Below are 26,547 nucleotides of genomic sequence, written 5' to 3' on the forward strand. Positions count from 1 at the left end.
GTTCTTCATTCCAAGAAGATGGTAAAGACCGGAAGGTGCTACTTTGGATTATCTACGTGTCATCTCCTCCGAGGTCCTAGTACTAAACATATCGGAAGCTCCTTGGGGCGGCCGTGCTTAGTACTAGCCCATCGGGGATCCAATTATTATATACACCTTTTTCGACAAATCATATTAATAAACTATATCTTCGTGCGGCCGTCTACTTTACATTTGCCATACGATGATTAGTATCAGCATCTGGGAATAGGTGAAGCGTAGATAACAAGCCAATGTAGCCTTTTTAAAGCGTTGGTTATGATTAAATATCAGTACTATTTTTGTTAAGTAAACGGTTCAAGCTGCAAAACAAATGAATTACGCGATTAACGAATATTTTCGCAACATATATATATATATATATATATATATATATATATATATATATATATATATATATACTATATATATATGCGTGCGTGTGTGTACACGTGTGTCTGTGTGTGTGTGTGTGTGCGTAGGCGTGTGTGTGTGTGTGTGTTCCCGATTCCATATCGGACTACTGAACATATTTAGAGATATGCAATAATGGAATATCGGCCTACATACATTTCCAAAATTAACATACGTTTACATGACACGGTAGCTACCTTAAGTAATTTCTTTATTTGCCATTGTGCAGATTAGTTAAAAAAAAAAAATAAATACCTTATGTGATTTCTAATTTGCCATTGTACACATTAATAAAAAAAACATTAAAAATACAATAACTGCACCATAAAAAGTTTCCCCTCTAAAAAAATATTATGACACATGGTATTTGCGCCTGTTTGTTTTTACGAGATACCTAGTTTAATCCGTGTCGTTGTAAGCAGCTTACTTGTATTTTTGACTAATTATTTCTGACTCTTCAAGGTTCCTTCTAATTTGCAAAATAGTTTTGAAATAACACACACACACACACACACACACACTAATTATGCCTGGAAAATCCATCACTCAAAAAATTATTACTGGCGGCATTAACAGCATACATACTTTTTTTAAAAAACCTTGAAATCACGCAGCCAAAGTTACTCATATTTTTCCAAATGAACGTTTAAATTTACAAAGCGTACGTTACTCTTTTTTTTTTTTTACCTTTCATCAGAGAGATATACAATATTGTACCGTTTTAACAGTATTACACGCAGAATTTTATCAAAGTTAACTCAAATTTACCAGAATTTAACAAAAAAAATTACTTAACGTTAAGTATGATTTACGGTTAAAATTATCATCTTTCTCTTTTGGTCTAAGGTACTCCCAACTTGCCCTAAAAACGGTTAAAATGGCTGAACAGAAATTACAGCCTAAAAGAGACGCTCTATACAGGCCTTACGCCCTTTCTTGTAATTATGACGACAAACGATGGTGAAACTCCACGAGACAGCGGTACCATTTCTAGACTTACTGACGCCTTGTGTAATAATAATAATAATAGGCTGTCAAGGTTGACCGAGTTTAAGACACATCAAGGCGTGAAGTTATCAGGCTAGTGTGTAATTCAAGTTAATTTTGCACCATAAAAAGCGCTAGGAGCTCTCGTCAAGTTCCACCCGAAAGTTAAATCATAACACTCACGTGCCGGTGTAGCCTTCGCCAAGAGAGCGAAGCCGTGAGCGGTCCAAGTCCTCTTTGCAACAGGCAGCAACAACGTAAGAGCACTTAACACAATGATCAAATTGAAGGAAATCGCGTTATCATAAAAAAGGGACGATGCCACAAAACGACGCGACGAGTTCGTTATTCCTTGAGACTTCAACCATTGCTTACATAACGCTGGCGATGAACGATGTACGGCCTGCTTTTATTAGGTACTTCGCCGAAGAGTGAGTAGTCGACTGGAAGACCCAGTGTTACAATTTACAGAAGTTTCCGTCTCAATAATTTCTTGTACTTAAACCATTCATACTCGAAGCGAATCTGATCACCTTATTGAATATGTATACAGACAGACATAGAGTATAGTAGTTCACCTTACACTCTGCTATAGGCAAGCTGGTAATCAACCCCCGTCCCCAATTCCATCTTCCCCCACCCTACAGCCATTATAAGAGTGGGAGGACTAATATTGGTAGGAAAGTTAACCAACTCGCGTCAGAAGTAATGATCAGGATTTATACTTTAGACTGATTAATTAATACTGGGCGGCTATGTAGTGAGAATATTACTTTCGTGATTATATAAGATATTGATTGCCATTTTCACTATAGCTTCTTGTCTACTGGTGTCGAGGATTTATTTAATATAAAGTGCGTGCTTTCCACTGATACTAGACGAGTAAGGTGTTCTTTCTGTGGTTAATACGTCTCTCTGAAGTCAGAATGAAATATTTTCCTAATGCATGGGGTAACGTTAATAATAATGCAAAATTAAGAGCTAAATTAGTGATAGTACTATAGCCGAAGGTGGAGATGGCATGTACCGAACGTTGCTTAATGAAAAGGTGAAAGCAGGGTCATTGATCAAGTACGTATAAGAATAACAAAAATTCCAGTCCCTCCAAAAAAAAGGGGGGGGTGGGTGTTAAGAAAGAAGTGGTGAAAATCTGCAAAAATAACAAAATATAAATGAAGTACGTATGAGCAAATAGCCATGAGTTTTTTTTTTTTTTTTTTTTTTTTTCATCGCCATTATTATGACGTGTATCGATTCGGTGCAGAGAAAAGATTTCCAGTGCGACTCTGTGGGTAACCAGTGTAGGTTAGCAAATGAGTCCACTTCCTGTGACCTGACTTTTCCATTTGCCTCTGAGAGAAAATAACCTTTATTGTCACGGCAGTATGTGTGTCAGGGAGAGCTGGGGGTAGGGGGGGTGGGGCTTGTTGGGGGAGAGCTGGAGAGAGACCGAAGCTACTTTCACCGTAATTTTGATGGTTTTGTGAAATACAGCCCAATTGCCAAAAATCTAATTTTAGACCAACCTTCAACACCAAGGCAGAGAGAAAGACCAACACTTCATTATAGCGACTTATTTCATTATAGAGACTTAGCATTTTGTAATGCTTTGGGGATTACTCAAATGATGCCAATTCTCGAAATAAACTTCATCGTTACGACGGAGAAAAAAGGGAGGGTAGGGAGGTTGGGGGACGGGGGAGATCAAAGCGACTTTATACTTGCGTAAATACCCAGAAAAAAATATAACTCTCTCTCTCTCTCTCTCTCTCTCTCTCTCTCTCTCTCTCTCTCTCTCTCCAACCCCTCATTTTCAGCATGCTTTCATGTCGCATTTTTGCGGAACACTTTTGTTCCTTTTTCTTGTGATTTAACTGGGTCGAGAGCAAAAATTTAAGTTTTGGTAATGACGGCATTCATTTGCATATCACGCAAAGCGCTTAAGGATCCCAGGGTAAAATCGCTCCGAATCTTTATCAACTTCTAAAAGACGTAAAAGAATAAGAGAGAGAGAGAGAGAGAGAGAGAGAGAGAGAGAGAGAGAGAGAGAGAGAGCGTAAAGCTCACCTCAAAAGCTGTCTCATTGCACCTCATGCTGCGCAATGTAGGCATTACTCAAGGTCCTTTGCGGCGTCCCTACGGCCCCTAGATGCAACCCACCTTCATTCCTTTTACCGTACCTCCATTCATAGTCTCTCCCTTCCATCTATACTGTCCCATCTTCTCGTAACAATTGATTCATGGTGCAACTGCGAGGTTTTCTTCCTGTTATACACCTTTCGACCCTTTTCACTGTCAATTTCCGTGACAGCGCTCAATGGCCTTAGTTGCCCCAGTGGAAGGTTAGTCATTTTTTTTTCTTATTTATGACTAGAGCAAATGGAAAACGAGTCTACCCTTAATATGACTTCTTAAGAGGTTAATGCTAGCTAACCTTTCTCATTTACGTACTCTTATATAAAAGTGACGCTTTACTGAGAATTTGCATTTAATTTGTCTGACACATATTTTTTTTTATTTTTTTGTATATTCAATGGAAGTATTGATAAAATATACATTTATCTGTGCGATTTGAATATATAAGGAAAAATATAAACAATCTCTCTCTCTCTCTCTCTCTCTCTCTCTCTCTCTCTCTCTCTCTCTCTCTCTCTCTGGGAGTGCGTATGCTTTGATTTCTTAATGAGAATCAGTATTGCTCCGTTTGATCTGAACGCAGAGTGAAATATGCCGATATTTCCATGATAGGTCTTTAGCATTGCATTGGAAAATTATACAAATTACCTCGGAATGGGATATCAATCCAGAACCGGTTCTCAGAATTTCAAAGAATAAGGCTAACAGCAATGCACCTCTCTCTCTCTCTCTCTCTCTCTCTCTCTCTCTCTCATTTTCTACTATTAATGCTTATAGCACACTATATCTTATTTATTTTCATCAGAATTCTAAAGAATAAAGCTAATATCATTACTCCTCTCTCTCTCTCTCTCTCTCTCTCTCTCTCTCTCTCTCTCTCTCTCTCTCTCTCTCTCTCTCCTTATTTTCTGCTAATAATACTTATAACCTACTACATTTTTATGTAGTTACTTTTATCAGAATTCCAAAGAATGAGGGAGACGTCAATTACAACTCTCTCTCTCTCTCTCTCTCTCTCTCATTTTCTACTATTAATGCTTATAACATACTATATCTTACTTATTTTCATCAGAATTCTAAAGAATAAAGCTGATACCATTATCTCTCTCTCTCTCTCTCTCTGCTATTAATGCTTATAACCTACTACATTTTCATGTAGTTACTTTTATCAGAATTCCATAGAATGAGGGAGACGTCAATTACCCCACTCTCTCTCTCTCTCTCTCTCTCTCTCTCTCTCTCTCTCTCTCTCTCTCTCTCTCCCATTCCATGTTCTGCTATAAGCGTTTATTTATTTATTCATTCATTCAGTCGGATTGTAACTAAATCAGCATGCAGTTCACTCGACTTTGAAATAATACGAGACTTTCCTAGCCAAGCTCTGAAGAAAAAAGGATATACAGAGGCAGGAAGGGAATTCCAAAGCTTGCAAATAAAGGGGGTTCCTGCATTCAAGGTGATTTTTTTTGTACGGATAATGAATGAACAGAAATGGAATCTTAATTCTGTTTAGCTTACGATCATTCTGGAGATTTTCACTTACGTTGTAGCTTTATCCTTCACTAAACATTTGCTATAGATAATCAATAAGTATTATGCTTGAATAATATATATACCATATATATACATACATATATATTATATTATATAATATATATATATATATATATATATATATATATATATAATATATATATATATAGATATATATATATAACTGAATCACGAAAGTTTGGAACGTGATAAATCCATAAATCAAGGTATAAGCCACGAAGGAAAGATAAACAACGGAGTTTATCTTTCGTTCTTGGCTTATACCTATATATATATATATATATATATATATATATATATATATATATATATATATATATATATATGTGTGTGTGTGTGTTGTGGTGTGTGTGTGTGTGTGTGTGTGTGTGTTTTATCACATTACCGTAATTCATATGTACACATTAAGCTACAAATGTTCTTTAATATCTAATTCACTCTACCTCGGATTTGATATATTTTCATATATATATATATATATATATATATATATATATATATATATATATGTGTGTGTGTGTGTGTGTGTGTTTATATGTATATATGCACACATACATATATATATACATGATTTTTATGTATATAATATGAGTTTAAAGTAAATTTCTTATTTGCAAGCTTCCAGATGATCTGCCTCTATTTTCATGAAACAAGTATTACACAAACAAACACACCACCACACACACACACACACACACACACACACACACACACATATATATATTATATATATATATATAGTATATTATATTAATATATATATTCCCCTTGAACTCCTTACTTCAAAGAGCAAAACTGGGAAGCTATTTCATTTGGGCTCTTTGTGACGCCGTCGCTTCTAAGGGATTCATATCTCACAGTTAAACTCATTCCTCTTCACACCCTTTGACGGGCAAGTAATGCAAATTTCGCCTACGGAGGAGGAAATAGGACATTATCAAATATGTCGGCAGAGGTAAGACACCCGCTTTCAAAATGCCTTTCGTATAAATCGGATCATAAAAAACGGGACATCATAGAAAATGGGGAGCGACTGAATCTTGAGATTTATAACTAGGTATATAAATATTACCTTTCAGAATGATGGTAACATAACTTAATCCGTCCTGCTCTGAACTTGATAAAGCATCCTTAGAGGGCATGCCACCTCACCCCCCCTCCCCATCCACAAGCCCAAAATCTGCAAGATTTTTTTTTTTCAGACAAAGCAAATCACATCAAAAGAAAAAAAAAAGTTACCACTTGTGAAATATATTCGGAAAATGAGGCTCTTGAATTCGAGAGCCAGTGGATTGGACAAAGTGATAGACGTACTTAATGAGATTGTAAGGTAACAATGTTGGTGGCATTTTTCACCTTGCACTGAGTCATTAAACGACATTAAGCATTCACGACTGCTATCACCAGAAATACACATCTCTCACCCCTCAGTGGAATGCCCGAGAATCGAACTCGAGGCCACCGAGGTTGCAGGCCAAGACCATACCGAGCACGCCACTGAGGCGCTCACTGATAAGTATTGGAAATTGACTTTAGGACCCGACCTTAACTGGAATGTTGGGTCCTGGCTTTCGGCCAAAGGATTTCCCGATGATATCCATTCATTGTGCCCCTTTTCAACGTTCGACTTTTCGTTCTGTTCTGCGCTATTCCTCATCTTTATCGGGGGTTTCCTGAGAATCTAAGGGGGCGGGTCTTCTCGTTTATCCGTGTTTCTGTCCGTCTCTTCCTTCCCGTCGCGTCCTCATCGTTTATTTATTTTTTTTTTTTATTTGCTGGAGATTATTCGATCTCTCTCTCTCTCTCTCTCTCTCTCTCTCTCTGCCTGATTCGATCCTTGTCCATTCCGCTACGCATTTCACATCAACCTTGTCCTTTCCACCATCTTACCTCTCTCTCTCTCTCTCTCTCTCTCTCTCTCGCCGTCTTTCTCTGTCTGTCTGTCTCTCATCCGATCCTTATCCTTTCCTCTGTTAATTTCACCTCTCCCTGTCATTTCCATTCTCTCTCTCTCTCTCTCTCTCTCTCTCGTCTCCTCTCTCTCTCTCCTTTCAATTTCACCCCACTTGCGCACCTCTTATTCGTAATTTTATTGTGACATATTTAAAAAAAAAACAGATGCTATTATTTCTCTTCGCTGTTAATTTTAGAATTAATGAAAATGGCAAAAGAAACTGATCATTAAAGAAATGTAATAAAATAATATCGCAGCAAATACAATGATGAGACGAACAAAAAAAAAAAAAAAAAAAAAACAAGAAGAAGCAAAACCGAGTAAAATATAAAGGAGAAGAAATTGAGAAAATTAAAGAGGTAGGGAAAAAGAATACTGTACATTATAACGAAAGGGGAGTAAGAAAAAAAAAGTTGAGAAATTGATGAAGAAATGAATGAGAAGAGGAGGTGAAAGTGAAAGAAAAAAGACGGGGGAAAAATAACCCGATTAAAAAGGAAATAAGAGTAAGAATAAAAGAGAAACACAAAACAACGAAATCATACACAGGATGAAATAAGAGAATAGAAGGAAACAACTGATTGTAGACGACCTAAAAATCACGAACAAACGTGGGAAAATTGCCAAATAATAAACGACGCAGAAATTAAAATAAAAGAGAAACGGAAGAATAACATATTTATATGTGTGTCGGAAGTGAGTGGGGAAAAAATCAGAATTGAGGCTAAACCTGGAATACTAAACGATGAGGTCCGGCTAGGTAAAAATTTAGAAAAATTAAAAATTAAAGACCAATTGTAAAAACCAATTCAAAAAGTTTGAATTTAATCAAGGTAAAAGGGAGAATAACAGGGAAACGGACAAAAACAATGAAAAGAAAGCTAAATAAAAGGGAAAAACAGAAAAAACAGTTTAAAAAAAAAACACGAAAAACAAAAAAAAAAAGAGGTGAAACTGAAAAAACCGAGAGAATAAAAACACGCGAAAACGAGGTAAAAAAAAAAAAAAAAAAAAAACAGAGAATAAAAAACGCCAAATTAAAATAATAAAACAAGTAAAAGTTGAAAAGCAAAAAAAAGAGAAAATAATGAAAACAAGAAAAGCGAGAACAGAAGAGAAAGCAAGCAGCCAAAATCCGTCGGGAGCGACAGGCGCAGGGGAAGCAGCGCCACTGAAGTGTAAGATTCCGGACGTTTGGCGGTGACTTGCGATGAGGACATTTATAATGCAGGGGGTCCTCGCGCCCCCTGGGATATTCCCCCCTTCCCTGCCCCCTTCCCCCCAAAACAAGAGGGGTGTCCCTAATGCTCAACATCATCCCTTTTGGTCCTCACCCTGTTCCAACCCCCCTCCTCCCAAACACCACCTCTAGGCCCTCTCCTTCTTCCTCCCTCCCTCTATACAAGTGGGGGGTTGCCTAATGCCCAATACCACCTCTGAGTCCTTTCCCAAGTGGGTCCTTTCCCTAGTCCCCTCTAAAATCCTTTCTTTTATTGCAATAGTGTCCCTCCCCCTCCCCACCTCACCAAAAGGCTCCCTATTTACCCCACCCCAAACCCTCCCTCCACCCACTCCCTCCACTTCCCGAACTCCCCTTCCCTAATACCTTTTCATGCTCAGTTTCCAAAAGCATCCCTGTCAACGCCTCCCTTAACACAACAATCTCCCTATTACCCGCCCCCCACCCCCACCCCCTGACCCCCGCAATTCCCTCTGACCTCCACCTCCCACCCCCCCTCCCCCGTTTCCCCCAACCTCTATGATTCCTTTCTCCAGCTCAGTGTTTCTTAAAAAGAATAGTAAATAAAAAAAATGACGACCTGTGATCAAGTGTGGTCAAGAATGTAAGAGAGAAGTGTGGCGGATACATATATGCGACCCCCGTTATCTATAACTGGCAATAGAATGGAGAGAAATATATATCTATAAAGTTGTATATATATCCATGGCAATAGATGGAGAGAGTTATATCATACTTATAAAGGGAGTATGTCTAGTCGTAGGGAATTACAATATCTATATACGGTTGGCCAACTAGAATGGAGAGGAATGATATTCTTATATCTATAAAGTTGGGTTATATTCTATATCCATGGCAATAGATGGAGAGAGTTATATCTAATACTTATAAAGGAGTTATGTCCATGTCTGTATAGAATTACATCTATATCTATATAGAAAAAGATGGAGAAAGATTGAATCGAGTGCGTACACACCGACACACACACACACACACACACACACACATATATATATATTGTTGTGTATAATATATAGATAATGAACATAACATATACATATACATAAGAATACATATGTATTAATATAAAAGAATGGTAGATAATATATTTGTGTGTATATATTATATGTATAATGAACATAATATATACATATACATAAGAATGCATATGTATCAATATAGAAGAATGGTAGATAATGCTCCTTTAGGAAACCAGTGATCCGTCATTTCTTCAAGCATACCATAACACTTTTTTTTTCTGTGCGTGGCGAAGGTTTGAAGTAACACAAGCACAAAAATATGCCTCATTAACGGAAAAAGGGAATCGAACGGGGGGTGGGGGGAAGGGGGGGTGGGGGGGGGCGGGGGGGGCAATTTAACATTTGTAAAATCCATTTTCAAAAATAGCTGTAACGCACCACGCACTTGGCATGAAGACCCAAAATGAGAAATGACCAAATATTCGCATTCGATCGGCCTTCCTAAGATTTGGTTCCCGTTTTGTTTTTTGTTTTTTTTTTTTTTTTCATTTTATTTAACCGATACCATGAGTTAGTCGCGAGAAAACAACGCTGGAATATATAACAGGGGCCAAATTACTCCTCGGGGAAAAAATAATATGTGAAGAAAAGCCATGATTTGTATTCTTCGCCCGACGATCTTGCTTGCTTGCTGTCGGCGCCATCTGTCGGGTCCTATCGGGAACACGTTTCTTTCCGATTTGCCCGCGCAAATTTATTTCGCTTATTTTCCCGCGCGCGCAAAATTTATTTCGCTTATTTACCCCAGCGCCGGAAAAATTTATTTTCGCATATTTTGGCGTCAATTTCGAACGGGGAGAAATGTGTGTCCTACATCTGTTGTCGGAACCAAGTGGGCTGTTCTCTACGTATGAGATCATATTTTGCCGTAAATTCCCAACCGGCTGTCAAAATTGCATAGGCGGCTGAAGTTTCGGGGGCCAAAATGAACTGCATTACACGTAAGAGCTAAGAAAATTACTTGTTTTTGATAAAACGACTGCGTTTGCACAAAAAAATATTCTTCTCTTTCAGTATTTTTCCATTTAAACAGTGTCGGTAAAATATTGCAATACAACTACCCGCACAGCCTTGGAAATAGTAGAAGCGGATACGTATACTTGAACACATGCCATATCCTTAGCATTTCATTAAAGTTAAGATTTCGCCACATTTTCTCGTAGCATTTCCAGAATCACAGAGAGGAAAACACACGTAGTTTTGTAAAATGCTACGAGCAAATGTAAGCGAAATGCTACCGCGATTAAAATGCTACAGAAGTGGTGTGTGATTAAGTATTTTATTCCTGCCACTATTGCTATGAGAAATCTATGTAAAAACATGTGATCAGATAAAGCTATGCCTCCCTTTTATAGGATGAAATGACCGTCACCGACCAGATGCGCATACAAATGGTAGCATGCCGCTTCATCAGTGCCTGAGATGCGAAAATGCGTAACAGTACATGCAAGTAACCTCCACACTTTTACTCTAACTTTTATAGATGAAAACAGCCCCACTTTCAGAGAGAGGGAGAGAGAGAGAGACAGACAGACAGACAGAGACAGAGAGACCTTGACAGAGAGACAGAGAGAGGAGGAGGACACATAAGAGAAAGAGGGAATCATGTAGAACATTCAAAAGAAAGAGAATGACAAAAAGACGATAGAGAGAGAGAGAGAGAGAGAGAGAGAGAGAGGAGGACACACAATGGAAAGAGGGAATCGTGTAGAACATTCAAAAGAAAGAGAATGACAGAAAGACGAGAGAAAGAGAGAGAGAGATAAGCAGGTACATGACGATAAGAAAAACACAGTGAAGAAAAATACACAGAGAGAAGAGAGAACAGAGGGAGAGAAAAGGAGAGAGAGAGAGAGAGAGAAATATACAAAGGGAGAGAAAGACAAAGACACACAAGAGAGAGAGAGAGAGAGAGAGAGAGAGAGAGAGAGAGAGAGATAAGTAGGTAATAGCGATAAGAAAAACATACACACACTGTGGGAAAACATATGGAAGGGACCGAAAGACACACACAGAGAGAGAGAGAGAGAGAGAGAGGCGCGTTACATACTGTTATTACAAGGATCAGAACATTGAAAGGGCTTGTTGCAAATTGCCGGATGCCTTAATGACCCAGCGGGGGCATATTGAGACGGCAGCCGTTATGCCCGAGTTTGTTGCGTGACCCGGATTATTGCCTTCATTATCCTGCTTCCGTTTACATATGTGAGTCGGGTACGCTGTCGTTCCGTAAGCATCGGCGATAACTAACAGATTTTAGAGGGCGTTTTGGGCCGTCGTTAGTCAGCCATTCTTTGCCAATTAGAAAGGTTAATTAGCCGATTTCAGTGGATGCAGTAAGTAGCCTGGTTTCAGGCATTAGGTTCATAGACGCAATAAATATACATTCCCAATTAAAAAAAAAGTTAATTAGCCGATTTCATTGTATGCAGTAAGTAGCCTACACAGTTTACATTAGGTATTAGGATTATAGACAATAAATATACATTCCCAATTAACAAAAAAGTTAATTAGCCAATTTCATTGTATGCAGTAAGTAGCCTACACAGCTTACATTAGGTATTAGAATTATAGACGCAATAAATATACATTCCCAGATTTAAAAAAAAAGGTTAATTAGCCGATTTCATTGTATGTAATAAGTAGCCTACACAGTTTACATTAGGTATTAGGATTATAGACACAAAAAACATACATTAGCATTAATAAAACAAAAAAGTTAATAAAAACACAATAAATATACATTCGCCGTAAAAAAAAAATCTTAGTTAGCCGATTTAATTGCACGCAGTAAATAACCTGCACAGTTTTAGGTATTAGGATTATAAACACAACAGATATGCATTTCTAGTGAAAACATTAAGTATTAGCCTATTTAATTGTATGCAGTAAATAGTTTACACACTTTTACACTAGTTATTAGGAATAAAAAGCCACAAATATACATTTCCCCGTATATTTTGAATGAAACTGCACCCGTCAGGCGAAGCCTGATAATCATCGGTCCTTATTAAGCATTTTTCCAAAAGTAAAAGTTTAATTAGCCGATTTCATTGTATGCGGTAAGTAGTCTACACAATCCTACATTAGACATTAGGAACAAAGACACAATAAATATACATTTCCCGGTCGATTTCCAATGAAACTGCGCCGGTGGGACGAGCTTTCAGACCCACCAAGTTACTGCTGCTTGGACCCCATAACAACGAAATACTTCCATACTCCCAGGCAATTTTCGTTTCCCAGACATATACTTTAGAGCGAATCCTATGAGAGGATTTCCGTGCATACTTCATCATGTTTTGCATAGCTAGGAATTAAATCGAAATTCTGAAATTCTCTCTCTCTAGGGAGAACGATTCCGAGTTGCGCCATATTTCCACAGCTCTAATTTATTTTTCTTCTTCTTCTTCTCCTTTTTGCAGATGCTCCCGTGATGATCTTCTGTGAAGCGAGATTCTCTTCCTAGGGAGAACATGTCCGAGTTGCGTCGTATGTCCACAGCTTCTCATTTGTTTTTTTTCTTTTTCCCTTCTCTTCTTTCTTTTCTTTTCTTTTTTGCAGATGCTCCCGTGATGATCTTCTGTGAAGCGAGATTCTCTTCCTAGGGAGAACATGTCCGAGTTGCGTCATATGTCCACAGCTCTCATTTGTTTTTCTTCTTCTTCTTCTTCTTCTTTTTGCAGATGCTCCCGTGATGATCTTCTGTGAAGCGAGATTCTCTTCCTAGGGAGAACATGTCCGAGTTGCGTCATATGTCCACAGCTCTCATTTGTTTTTCCTCTTCTTCTTCTTCTTCTTCTTTTTGTAGATGCTCCCGTGTTAGTCTTCTGTGAAGCGAGGTTCTCACTCTAAGGAGAACGTTTCCGAGCTGCGCCATATGTCCTCAGCTCTCATTTGTTTTTCCTCTTCTTCATCTTATTCTTTTTGCAGATGCTCCCGTGATGATCTTCTGTGAAGCGAGATTCTCTTCCTAGGGAGAGCATGTCCGAGTTGCGTCATATGTCCACAGCTCTCATTTGTTTTTCTTCTTCTTCATCTTCTTCTTTTTGCAGATGCTTCCGTGATGGCCTTCTGTGAAGCGAGGTTCTCTCTCTAAGGAGAGCGTTTCCGAGCTGCGTCATCTGTCCACAGCTGTCATTTGTTTTTCCCTCTTCTTCTTTTTGCAGATGCTCCCGTGATGGTCTTCTGTGAAGCGAGGTTCTATCCCTAAGGAGAGCGTTTCCGAGCTGCGCCATATGTCCACAGCTCTCATTTGTTTTTTCCTCTTCTTCTAATTCTTTCTTTTTCTTTTTGGCAGATGCTCCCCGTGATGGTCTTCTGTGGAAGCGAGGTTCTCTATATAGGGAGAACATGGCTCCGAGCTGCGTTTCATATGTCCACAGCTCTTCATTTTTTTTCCTTTCTTCTTCTTATTTTTGCAGATCGCTCCCGTGATTGGGTCTTCTTTGTGGAAGCGATAGGTTCCACCCCCCTAAGGAGAATATGTCCGAGTTGCGTCATATGTCCACAGCTGTAATTTGCTTTTCTTCTTTTTGCAGATGCTCCCGTGATGGACGGAGGACGCACCGACGTCGTCTACGCGAGAGTTGGGGAGAAGTCCCTCCTCATCTGCAGATACAAAGCCTGGCCGAGGCCCGTCGTCATGTGGTCGAAGGATGATGTGGTCATCAGTCAGTAGAGCATTGTTTATTTCATCTTAAATCTTTGTTTTCAAAGGATTATCTGAACACAGCACTGGCCATTTTAATCTTATTCGTTTATTAGTAATAACCGTTTTCCAAGGACTGTCTTCATATAGCTTTTGCTAGCAAAGGACTCTCCATTTCAATTGCATTAGTCTAAACCTTCGTTTTCAAAGGATTGTGTCGATACAGAATTGACCATTTTGGATGCTTCAGTTGTATTATTCATAGCTTTTGTTTCCAAAGGAACCTCCGTTTCATTTCATTAGTCTATACCTTCGTTTTCAAAGGACTTCCTCGAGACTGAAGTGATAACTTTGGCTGTTTTAGTTGTATTAATCGTAGCTTTTGTTTGCAAAGGACTCTTCCAATTTAGCGCTGGCTATTTTAACTGGATTAATCAAAATCTGTTCCCAAGGACTCTCTTGATGAAGAATTAAGCATTTTGTCTGATTTGTTTGTAATAATCATAGCCTTTCTTAGCAATGAGCTCTGTCAATAGAGCACTGGCTACCGTAATTGTTAGTCCAATCCTTCGTTTTCAAATGACTGTCCTAACAGGCCATCAGCCATTTTATGCGTTTTAGTCTTTAACTTTGTTTTCAAGCCACTCTCTGAGGCGATATATCGTTTTGTATAATAGTCCCATTTTGTATAATACAGACACATTTTGTATAATAGTCACATTTTGTATGATACAGCCACATTTTTGTATAATAGTCACATTTTCTATAATACAGTCCCATTTTGTATAATAGTCACATTTTGTATAATACAGTCACATTTTATATAATACAGTCACATTTTGTATAATAGTCACATTTTCTATAATACAGTCACATTTTGTATAATAGTCACATTTTCTATAATACAGTCACATTTTGTATAATAGTCACATTTTCTATAATACAGTCACATTTTGTATAATAGTCACATTTTGTATAATACAGTCACATTTTTGTATAATAGTCACATTTTGTATAATAGTCACATTTTGTATAATAGTCACATTTTCTATAATACAGTCACATTTTCTATAATAGTCACATTTTCTATAATAGTCACATTATGTATAATACAGTCACATTTTCTATAATAGTCACATTATGTATTATACAGTCACATTTTGTATAATACAGTCACATTTTCGATAATAGTCACATTATGTATAATAGTCACACTTTGTATCATAGTCCCATTTTCTACAATACAGTCAAATTTTGTATAATAGTCATTTTCTATACTGGTCCCATTTTGCATAATACAGTCACATTTTGTATAATAGTCCCATTTTGCATAAAACAGTCACATTTTGTATAATACAGTCACATTTTCTATAATAGTCACATTTTGTATAATAGTCACATTTTATATGATACAGTCCCATTTTATATAATAGTCACATTTTGTATAATAGTCACATATATATCGTAAACCTAAACGTAGAATGACCTATAGTGGTTAAAATTATCTTTTTAAGAGCATTTTTGCCTTATGCAGACACAGTTATAGATTTTTAAATATAAGATAAAAAGAATTTGATTTTGATAAATGGCTGATTTAATATCGCAAAACTGGTGTCACAGGCAATACTCATCGACATGAGAAAATTAGTAATCGCTATAATACTACAAAGTACTAAATTTGAAGGGAAAAAATCTTGGCAGGTAGTGTCATGTAATATCGCATGGCCATAGATCCAGTCACTCCTACGAACACTGAAATTTCTATAGTGACAGGATTTTGGCGAAAGGTGTTTTTATATAACTAAAGAAGGTTTCTTAACAAAGAAAGACTTATTTAGAAATAAAAGCGCTAACGGAGAAAGTACTTAAATTAAATCCTCGAGAATATAATAATAAAAAAAAGCAATTAAAAAGGAAAAACGCCGAGCGAAAACAGAAGTAGGAGGAAAAGAAAACGGATCTGGCCCTTCGGAATACGACCGCCGTAACTTAAAGACTCCTCATTTCTGGAGAACGAAAGAATAAACCTGGTCCGTCGGAGGAGGGGAACATTCCTTGTTTCCCCCTCCCCATCCCCCCTCCCCCTAACCCAACCCAGGGAGGGAAACCAGGCAACTAGAGATTTATGGCGACAGTATTTTACAGTAATGGTTGAGATGGTTTTTAACGCCAATGGATAGACTTATATTTTCAGGAGCAAAGAGTGTAAACATGGACGCAAAGTACAGCGACCGGGGTATGTTGCCAATTACGGGGCCAAATTCCGTCTGTTGAAGTGATCTCGTGTCTAAATTGAGGACGTGCACGTCGACACAAAGATCATTCTTTCTTATAATATTGACGGTTTTAACAGTGGCCTTTTTTTTTTAACTTTCATCACTGTCTGAGTCTTAAATCTAAGATTTCGCGTTCTTACATAATCACGATTCTGCATTTTGTATAATAGCCACATTTTGCATAATAGTAACATTTTCTAAAATAGTCGCATTTTATATAATAAAGTCACACTTTCTACAACAGTCACATTTTTTTTCAATACAGTCATATTTTGTGTAATAGTCACATTTTGTATAATAGTCATATTTTGTATAGTAGTTACATTTTCTATAATATCAATATTTTGTTATAATACATTTTGTATAATAGTCACTATTTTGTATATTTTGCACACACACTTCCTATAATATCCATATTTTCTATAATAGTCACATTTTGTATAATAGTCACATTTCGTATAATACAGTCACATTTTCTATAATAGTCACATTTTGTATAATCCAGTTCACACTTTCTATAATAATCACGTTTTCTTTAATAGTACACTTTCTATAATAATCAGTTTTCTTTAATAGTACTTAATAGTCACATTTGTATAATAGTCACATTTTCTATAATAGTCACATTTTGTATAAAACTTGCACTTTTACATAGCCGTATCTCTGAAGAATTATGTATCTATACATTCCCGAAGCTGGGGAAAGTGGCAAAATTCTTATCCACTTTATCATAAAAATGCGATAAAGTTTATTCCGATTTTCAAAAATGTGATGCACAGTATATTATTTTTAACTTGAGTCAGCAAATTACAGTTGTACAAAATCTTCCCGTTTCAAAATACCAAAATTTGTATCATGCCTTACCAAGCAGTAGTGATAATGTAACGATATAATTTGTCACTTCTGACAAATCAATTTTCCACTGCGTCTTACAGATCTAAAATGCCTAATTAATTATTTTTAAGAACGGGATGAAGTAGATAAGTAGACAGGATATCAGAGGTCGAATTAAAAATCTCACACAACGAAACACTTCCTGAATTCAATATGGTTATTTTTTGTTCGGCTTTTATTAAATTTCTGAGAAATAGTCATAAGAGGTTTGGGTGAAATTCAATAAAAAAAAAAAAGTTAGGCTTGAAGACGAAAGAATGTGGGATACCTGCGTGCTCGCGCGCTCGTGCCTATTTTATGAGGGCTTTAATATTAATAATTGAGGACTGAATCTTCTACGTGTACATAGATTTATCCATGTTGTTTAAATTGCCATCGTAAAAAAATTAATAAATGTTAAGAACAACGAGTAACATCAATTTGTTAGCTTTTGAATAAAGACACCAAACTCATTCTTCTGTCACGTACGGATGACGTCATTTCCGTCAGTTTTGTGTTCCTTAGTCTTGCGACGCCAGTTTACATAAATCAGTCATTCAATATCCCTTGATTGTTAATGAAGTAGCGATTTTTTTAGAGGTTATAAAAGGGTGAGAGGATGAGGGAGCTTGAATATAAAAAAATATTCTCTCTCTCTCTCTCTCTCTCTCTCTCTCTCTCTCTCTCTCTCTCTCTCTAGTTTACATACACCAATCATTTAATATGAATAGGTAATAAATTATCCTCTTTTATGAAAAGTCCTACAGAAATGCCTAAGCTTAACTATATTTTAAAAAGAATTGTCTAACTTGTTGAAAGTGCTCTCTCTCTCTCTCTCTATACTTCCCACAATAAAAAATTGATTTTAACAGGATCCTTATATCCTTCAGCAGACGACACGCTGGAGGACTTCGGGGCTCAGGGCAACGGGACCTCCACCCTCGTCCTGAACCAGGTGGAGCCGGAACATTTCGCGCACTACCGATGCAACGTCAGAAATGCCCTCGGACAGAACGCAACCACGATCATTCTCGTTGGTAGGTGTCTGTGCTATTGTGATTCTATATTTCTTTTATATCTAAGTGTTCATTTATTTCGTCTTGATGTAAGTCTCGCACTTTTACATATTTCTCTGTTCCTCTCTTTCTATATCTAAGTGTTCATTTATTTCGTCTTGATGTTAGTCTCGTACTTTCACATACGTCTCTATTCCTCTCTTTCTCTTATATCTAAGTGTTCATTTATTTCGTCTTGATGTAAGTCTCGCACTTTCACATATTTTTCTCTCAATCTCGTTTAAAATGTATTGATTCTTTCTTTTTGTGTTTTATATCTTGGTATTTTTTTTTCTTAATTTTGGCGTGATGCAAGTTTCGGCCTGGTACATCCTCTCTTCTCTCTCTCTCTCTCTCTCTCTCTCTCTCTCCCTTAATAACACAGTCATGAAGTCATACCATGATTTGTTACGTTTGTAAGAGACAGAAATTCACAAAACTCACACGAGTTTATTTTCCTAATATTTTACGTGTATGTAATGCGTAACCCTAAAAAAAAATAATAAATAAACAAATAGTTTGCCCAATTAAACATAAAACTGCAATTGAACGCATTCCTTTATATATATCGACTCTCTTGAGGAAGCTACACTCTAATAATAAACAAAAGGTAATGATTTCCCTTCACAAGAATATATTGCGTCAAGCATGTACAAAACTGTTATTATTTTATTATGTTAAACACTGGGTTTTATGATAAATTACTGTCATTACATCACAAAAATGTCTTGTAAAATTTACCTAAAGACAATTAAAACATTTCCACAACGTGAAATCTTTCAGTTTGTTTTCGTACTAGATTAAAACTTTTCGTTTTTTTTTTATGCATTATTTCCGCATTCCTTATTCCCTTACATCAGCTTTCCCATTCTTCCCACTTCAATTTTCTTCAGAGCGAAGGAGCTTTCAAAAAATTTTCCTCTTTTTTATTATTTTTTGTTTCTTTTTTTTCTTGAGCGAGTGAGTGAGAACAGAAGACCTTTCTTATTTTTTCACAATTATTTTTTTTTCTTTCTTGAACGAGCGGGTGAGTTGAGGATGCCTTCTTTTTATACTGTTTTACTTATTTTTTTATTTATTTATTAATTTTTTGAGCGAGTGAGTAGGAGCAATTTTTTTTCATTCTTATTTTTTGTTTCTTGAGCAAGTAAGTCGGGGATGCCTTTTTTCATTCATTATTTTTTCCCATTTTTATTGAGTGAGTGAGTGAGTGAGGAGGCCTTTATAATTTTTTATTATTTTTTTTTCTTGAACGAGTGAGTGAGTAGAGGAGGCTTTTATATTTTTTTTTTATTATTTTATTTTATTTTTTTTTTTTTTTGAGCGAGTGAGTAGAGGATGCCTTATTTTTTTCATCATTTTTTTCTTGAGCGAGAGAGCGAGTACAGGATGTTTTTTTTTATCTTCCTTATCATTATTCTTCTTTTTTCTTGTTTTTCCCTTTTTTCTCTCTCTCTCGAGCAAGTGAGTGAGCAGAGAATGTGCGGTCGTCTAAATGCATAGCATAGCCCTCAGCCTTAAATCTTGCGGGCCCCCAAATACCCGTGACTTTTTTTTGGTTCTCTCTCCATCCCTGCAGCTCCCCCCCCCCACCCCTACACCCCACCCCCGAAAACGGACACGTCCGAATCATGAACCGACCGACAGGGACCTTGATGATGAGATTACAGAGAGAGAAAGAATACAAGTGTGCTTGCACGTCGAATCTCTAGAAACCAAAGCGCGGCGTCAGGTAAAGCAAGCAATACCATTTGGTGATTCCTGATTTTGCTTTGATTTGGTTTTTTCATTATATGTTTCATTTTCTTTAATCTCTGGAAACCAAAGCACGACGTCAGGTCGGGCAAAAAGCAATACCATTTTGGCAATTCCTGTTTTTGCTTTGATATGGTTTTATGTAATATATAATATTTCTCATTTGTTTTAATCTCTGGAAGACAAAGTACGAGGTCAAATCATACAAGCAATATCTCTTGGTAATTTCAAATATTGCTATAATATGATTTACATGCAATACAATTTTTTTATTTGCTTTTAATTTATTTTTCTTTATAATTCTGAGCAAAGTGGTTTTGGCCTAATGCAAATAAGATTCTGAGTGCCAGAATGGAACATTTCTGAGGATTCAGTAGGCCTAATACCTGAGGATTCAGTAGGCCTAATACCTGAGGATTCAGTAGGCCTAATACCTGAGGATTCAGTAGGCCTAATACCAGTACAGTCCCTTGCCCAAAGGCAATGAGTAATTGCGAGGAGGTGGTAAAAGAAAACAGTAGGCCTAGTGTAGACCTCTAGAGTCAGTCTAACAACAGAGACAAAGAGGTAGTGAAATGTCAACCAAATCATGCGATAGGGTAATGACCAAATTCAACTGTGTAAATGTCGGATGTGGTGAACTGACAGGCTGCAAAGGTCATTGGCACCGAAATGAAAATGTGAGATGGAAGAATGACTGAATGTATAATAATTTTCCCAATGAGGATATGATTATATATAAACTAACAAAAACATTACATTATTTGTCCCAAGAAAAATTTGGGAAGCAGAATGAAGTGTAAAGAACTATGACAGCCAAAAATTATCTGTTCAAGGAAACAATGATTAATTATTTAAACTCGCCTTTTGGGAGAATGTGCGCTATATAGCACTGACATAAACCGAACTTTTTTTTTAAATGGGGTTTCTTTCCATATCCAAGGGAAAAAAATCTAAATTTTAAATTTCTTTGTTGTCATAAAAAAAGTTTATAAAAAGGATTTTCTCCTTACGGTTAAGGAAAGAAAATGTTTAAACTTAGTTCTTGGAAGAATGACCTATATACCACTTTAAAAAAAAAAAGCTGTAGTTCAGAGAATAAAAATAAAAGGGGGTTTTCCAATCCTTTGAGAAAAATATGAGTTTTTCTGTCTATTCATATAGGAAAAAAAATCGCCTTTCAAACCAGCTTTCTCAAACCAAAAACCCGAATTTGTCGAAACTATTCAAATCTCGCGATGATTCTTTGGAACTTCCTTATTCCGAGTACATGACAGTAATGCGTTTTATATTGTGTTTATTTGCTCTGTAAACAGAGAACTTAATCTTATAATGTACTTCTTAATCGTCATTCTTTCCCGTGCGATGGTGGGAAACGAAAGATATTCCACTTTTATATAGTTTATATAAATATTAGGTGTATCGTAATGGAAGCTATTCTTAGTTTTTACAACGTTTAACAGAAATTTCGCTACAACAAACCGAAAGTATTAAAAGTTTTACGCTACCCTTCACACAGTGATAAAATGAGACTGAAATATACTCATGTATTGGAATTCTAGTGTGAGTATTCAACCCAAAATGAATACTTTAGTCAACTGGATAGCTTGAAAATGGTTATCGCCCCCCCCCCCACCCCCCTCCCGCCCCGCCCCGCTCCCCTCCGTTTACTTTCTTCGTTTATTATGCTCGACGAAAAAAACGAACCCTGTTATAACCTAGATATATCTTCTTAGAAAGAACAATACATAATGTATATATATCATATTTTCTTCCATTCTCTGTTTCTCTTACGTCTTTCATCGTAAATTTCGTGAGAAACAAACACTCTCTACTTATTTTTCTTCTAAGCCTCTTTTACTCTTTGTTTATTCTTCCCTTAAGAAAAAATGAAAAAATCACCAATCCTGTTATCACCGGATCTTCCCGGATCCTTCCAACAAAGAATTCAGTCACTCAACTCGTCCCACCCTTTTACCCTTCCCCCGCCTCCATCCCCCACCAAACAACCCCCCCCCCCAACCCCCCCCCCCCCCGTCTCTAGACTTTCCCTTCAAGTTCCCCGATACCTATATTTTACTCCCCAAACCAAGAAAAAATCCCTAGCTGCAGGATCTTCATCGGGGAGGAGGCCCTTGCAGGCGAACCAAAGAACCAGACGCGTTTTTCCAAAGGTACAGCCGCCGATGACCATTGTAGCTGCGACGCCAGTCTACCGTCCAAGAATCGACCAATAGAATCGCCGAGTTCTGGCTACTGTCGTAATCAGCTTTCCTGGGCGTAATCGCAAGACGAAGAGTTAGAGTTGGGGTGGGGGGGGGGGGGGGTGGACTTTCGGAGATTCCCTTTTACACGAAGAAGAGATATCGGTCATTCGTACCCCGGGGGATAAAAAGGCCCCTCTCTTTGTCCTTGTTCGCTTCTTGCACGTCCCTCGGGGTTTTTACTCCAGTGGGTGGACGGTGGACTGTGATTGTGGGGGGAGGTGGAGTGGGTGGGTTACCAATTGTCAGTGGGAGCCCTTCAGAGGAGCTCTCTGCCTTAGAAGATACTTATCTTGGTGGGTTTGTTTAGTATTAGTAAACAAACCCACATTAGTATTGGTTATACCCATAAAACCAATCACATCCTGAGTATGTACTATATATATATATATATATATATATATATATATATATAATATATATATGTGTGTGTGTGTGTGTGTGTATGTATATATATATATATATATAGTATATATATATATATATATATATATATAGCCCTATATATATATATATGGGGTGACTCAGCTTGTTGACACAAATCTTTGGTAAATACTTACTGGTAAACAAGTTATACTCAATAATCTTGTGCGTTTCTCCATCCAAATTCTGTTTATGGCATGTATTTTTCTGTATTCCATACACGCAAGTAAAACAGAACGCACGAAAAGCAGCTTTTCCCAGAGAGAGAGAGAGAGATAGAGAGAGAGAGGACAAATATCCGTCCCAACACAAACTGTTAGCGCGCCCTGATTTTGCAGCTGCTTTCAGGTCATTTGAAACTTGTGCTGATTCAGCTTTTGTTTTCTGTTCTTAAAAAATCAAGTATCTTCGTCTTTTCCGTGTTTCTGTTATGTTTCTGCTCTTGAAATTTCAAATTTATTTTAAGCATTATAATAACAATTTTACTTTTCTTCTTCCAAATTCATACGTTGCATTTTTCTAACAAATAATACCCTTCATTTCTGTGTGAATTATAATGTTTCGATTGGTCGCTAAATAAATAATTTTCTGCTTTCATTTACTTTCACTTTCATCTCCTTCAGACACCACTTTCCATTTACCCCTGACAGAATCAAGAGTTTAATAGCACGCTATTTATTTTGCCCCATTTTCCCCCATTCCAAATCACTGCCGTTTTCACAATGCCCTCCCCCCAAACAATATTTTCACATCACACGAATCAGTCACGAAAGCCGGACAACTTCCCTCATTCTACCGAAGATGAATCCGGAAAGAAGGACCTCCCCAAAATCCGTTTTTTTTTTCTCCACTGCCGAAACTGAAAGCCGGTAACGAAAGCCTTAACGTACAATCGGCTTCCGCGTTTAATGCTATTATGGCCTAAAAGCCTATTACACAGGCTGTCGGCATTGACGAAATGGAAACCGCCTCTCTCTGCTTTTGGACTGACTGGCAAGTTTGCAAACCTAGCTGCTGCAAGCCTGGCATTCGTACAAAGAGACGGCTCCTCCTCCAGTTTCTTTTTCAGATGTTGTTGCAGTTGATGTATACCGCGGTATTCCGCAGGAGACCGAGTGACCTTACGGGGAAGAAAGGATGGGGAAAATCTTATGTAGGTGGAAGTGCTGACGGGGTTCGTTTGTTATCGAGATCTTTCCTAGAACGAGTCGATATGTTTGGGATTAGCGGTGTTTATATGCGTGGATAAACACAACAAAGTGTTTGATACTGACCTTCTGCCTGTCTTTTTCCCGTGGTATTAGCTTCTATACTGAAGTCACGTGGTATTCGCTTCTATACTGAAGTCACGCGCATCTTCTGCGATTGTTAATATATATATATATATATATATATATATATATATATATATATATATATATATATATATATATACATACATATATATATATACACACACACACACACACATATATATATATATATATATATATATATATATATATATATATATAAACCTGGCACTACCCATTATATCTCCCCCTACCTTCCCGATCCCCTACCTACGACAAACAGGTTTGCCAGAGGAGGGTGGATGTGTCATATCTCCCCTACCCACTCGACCCCCATCCTACCCCGCCCCACCTGGGGCCAATAAACAGGTTTGCAAGAGGTGGGTGGATGTGTCATATCTCCCCTACCCTCCTGTTCCCATACCTAGCCAGATCTCACCCGGGGCGGACAAACAAGAAAGGTCCACTTAGATTTCATCATTATAGATTAAAGGTAAATTTATGTGAGATATAATGGAGGACGAATTTTGGGTATTAATTTGTGCAATAATGAGCTTATCCCCGTAGAGGGATAGTGACGACAGTGCACCTCCTGTAGGCTTACTAAAAAGTTGTCAGCAGCGTCCCTCCGGTCCCTAGTTCTATCCACTTTCGAGCCTTTTACTTTACCTCCATTCTATTTTCTTTCTTCAATCTTGCTGTCCACCCTCTCTACCTCCCTCTTTAAACTGTCAAGAGCACTGGATGGCTGAAAGGAAGGGTCCACAACGCTCGGCTTTATAGCCGAATTTTCATAAGTCAATCAATCAATCATAGTGATGTTATAGAAAGGTATTTCTCTTTTTTTTATGAGGGACATTAAGATTTCGCTTCATCCGACCACCACAAATAACGGGGAAGAAATTCTTATGACATCGACCATCGAGAGGCATTTACAGGGGCTATAATGGAAAAAGGAAAATATTACATAATTTAGTTTTTTTATAATATATATATATATATATACATATACATATATTTATATATATATATATTATATATACATCATATAGATATGTATATATATATATATATATATATTATATATATATATATATATATATGAAGATAAAAGGCCCAATAGAGGCTTACTGCCACACCTACATATGCCTTGTATATAAACTCATGTAAGATATCCTATTACCAGTGATCAGGAGCACGGAAGGAAGTGCTCGAAATATACGGCTGCAAGACATTCATATAAGTATATATATATATATATATATATATATATATATATATATATATATATATATATATATCACTGAAATTTAACAGAAATAAGTTTTTGTACTATATATTAACATTTAACAGAGTTACTTTTTTAATATATATGACTTAACACGAAACAGAATTCAGTGTTTCTAATATATATCAAAATAACATTCAGCGAATTCAGTTTTCTTTAATTTAAACATTATATTATCTTTAACATTCAACAGAAATCCTTTTTATAATACATATGTATTATCTTAACATTCAACAGAATTCAGGTTTTAATAATATACGTATTACTTAACACTTAACATAATTAAATACTTGTAATATATGGTTACTTACCAATTAAGAGAAACACGTTTTTATAATATATTACTTAACATTCAATAGAACTCAGTTTTTAGTAATATATATTAGTAACATTTAATAGAACTCAGTTTTTTTTATATATATTAATTAACACTGAACAGAATTCAGCTTTATATTAAATATATATATAGTATAGATATATATATATATATATATATATACTATATATATACATATATATATATATATATATATATATATATATATAATATATATATATATAACTTAACATTAAAAAAAATTAAAATTAATTGTTTTTATTAATATATACATAATATATATACATATATATATATATATATATATATATATATATAATATATATATATCTAACTTAACATTAAACAAAAGGAAAAAAATAAAAAAATAAAATTTAAATGGCCACACTAATGAACCTTACTATTTTTTTTTTCTTTTCACCAGAGAAAAAGACCACAACCACGACAACAACCACATCCACCACCACAACCACAACCACCACTACAACCACCACAACGACAGCACCCCAATGTGGACACGAATAATAAGTATTACTACGACGTCCACCTTGAGAAAGCGCTCGAGAAGAAAAAGATTTGGGGGTCGCCTACATCTTCCTCCTCATTGCAGCGTAAGTAAAATCGCTCCCCCACCCCCCCCCCTCCCCCCCCCCATCTCTCCTCTCTCTCTCTCTCTCTCTCTCCGCTCTCTCTCTCTCTCGTGTCCCTTATTCATGCCTGGCTCTTCCTTTCATTCGTAATATTCAGAATGTTATTCCTTACATACAAGTTCTCTCTCTCTCTCTCTCTCTCTCTCTCTCTCTCTCTCTCTCTCTCTCTCTATATATATATATATATATATATATATATATATATATATATATATATATATATGTATTGATCTCAAGATTAACAAACTTCAACGCCTTTCATTCGTCTACTAATGTCTGTTATTCAGTTTGTCTGTCATTCATTCATAACATTCATAAATTTATTCCCTTCATAAACACA

At 36.6% G+C, this 26,547-nt stretch overlaps 1 protein-coding gene across 1 annotated transcript in view; it reads left to right on the top strand.

The window, feature by feature from the left end:
- LOC135206021 (limbic system-associated membrane protein-like) overlaps nucleotides 1-26,176 on the top strand; it is a 263,012-nt gene extending 236,836 nt beyond the window's left edge. Inside the window, 4 exon segments of the mRNA XM_064237191.1 lie at nucleotides 13,885-14,016; nucleotides 18,037-18,180; nucleotides 25,982-26,066; nucleotides 26,068-26,176. Of these exon segments, the coding sequence (XP_064093261.1) occupies nucleotides 13,885-14,016; nucleotides 18,037-18,180; nucleotides 25,982-26,066; nucleotides 26,068-26,176 (470 nt within the window).
- Nucleotides 26,177-26,547: the final 371 nt, after the last annotated feature.

This window comes from Macrobrachium nipponense, chromosome 29, assembly GCF_015104395.2.
Source record: "Macrobrachium nipponense isolate FS-2020 chromosome 29, ASM1510439v2, whole genome shotgun sequence".
NCBI classification, from domain to species: Eukaryota; Metazoa; Arthropoda; class Malacostraca; order Decapoda; family Palaemonidae; genus Macrobrachium; species Macrobrachium nipponense.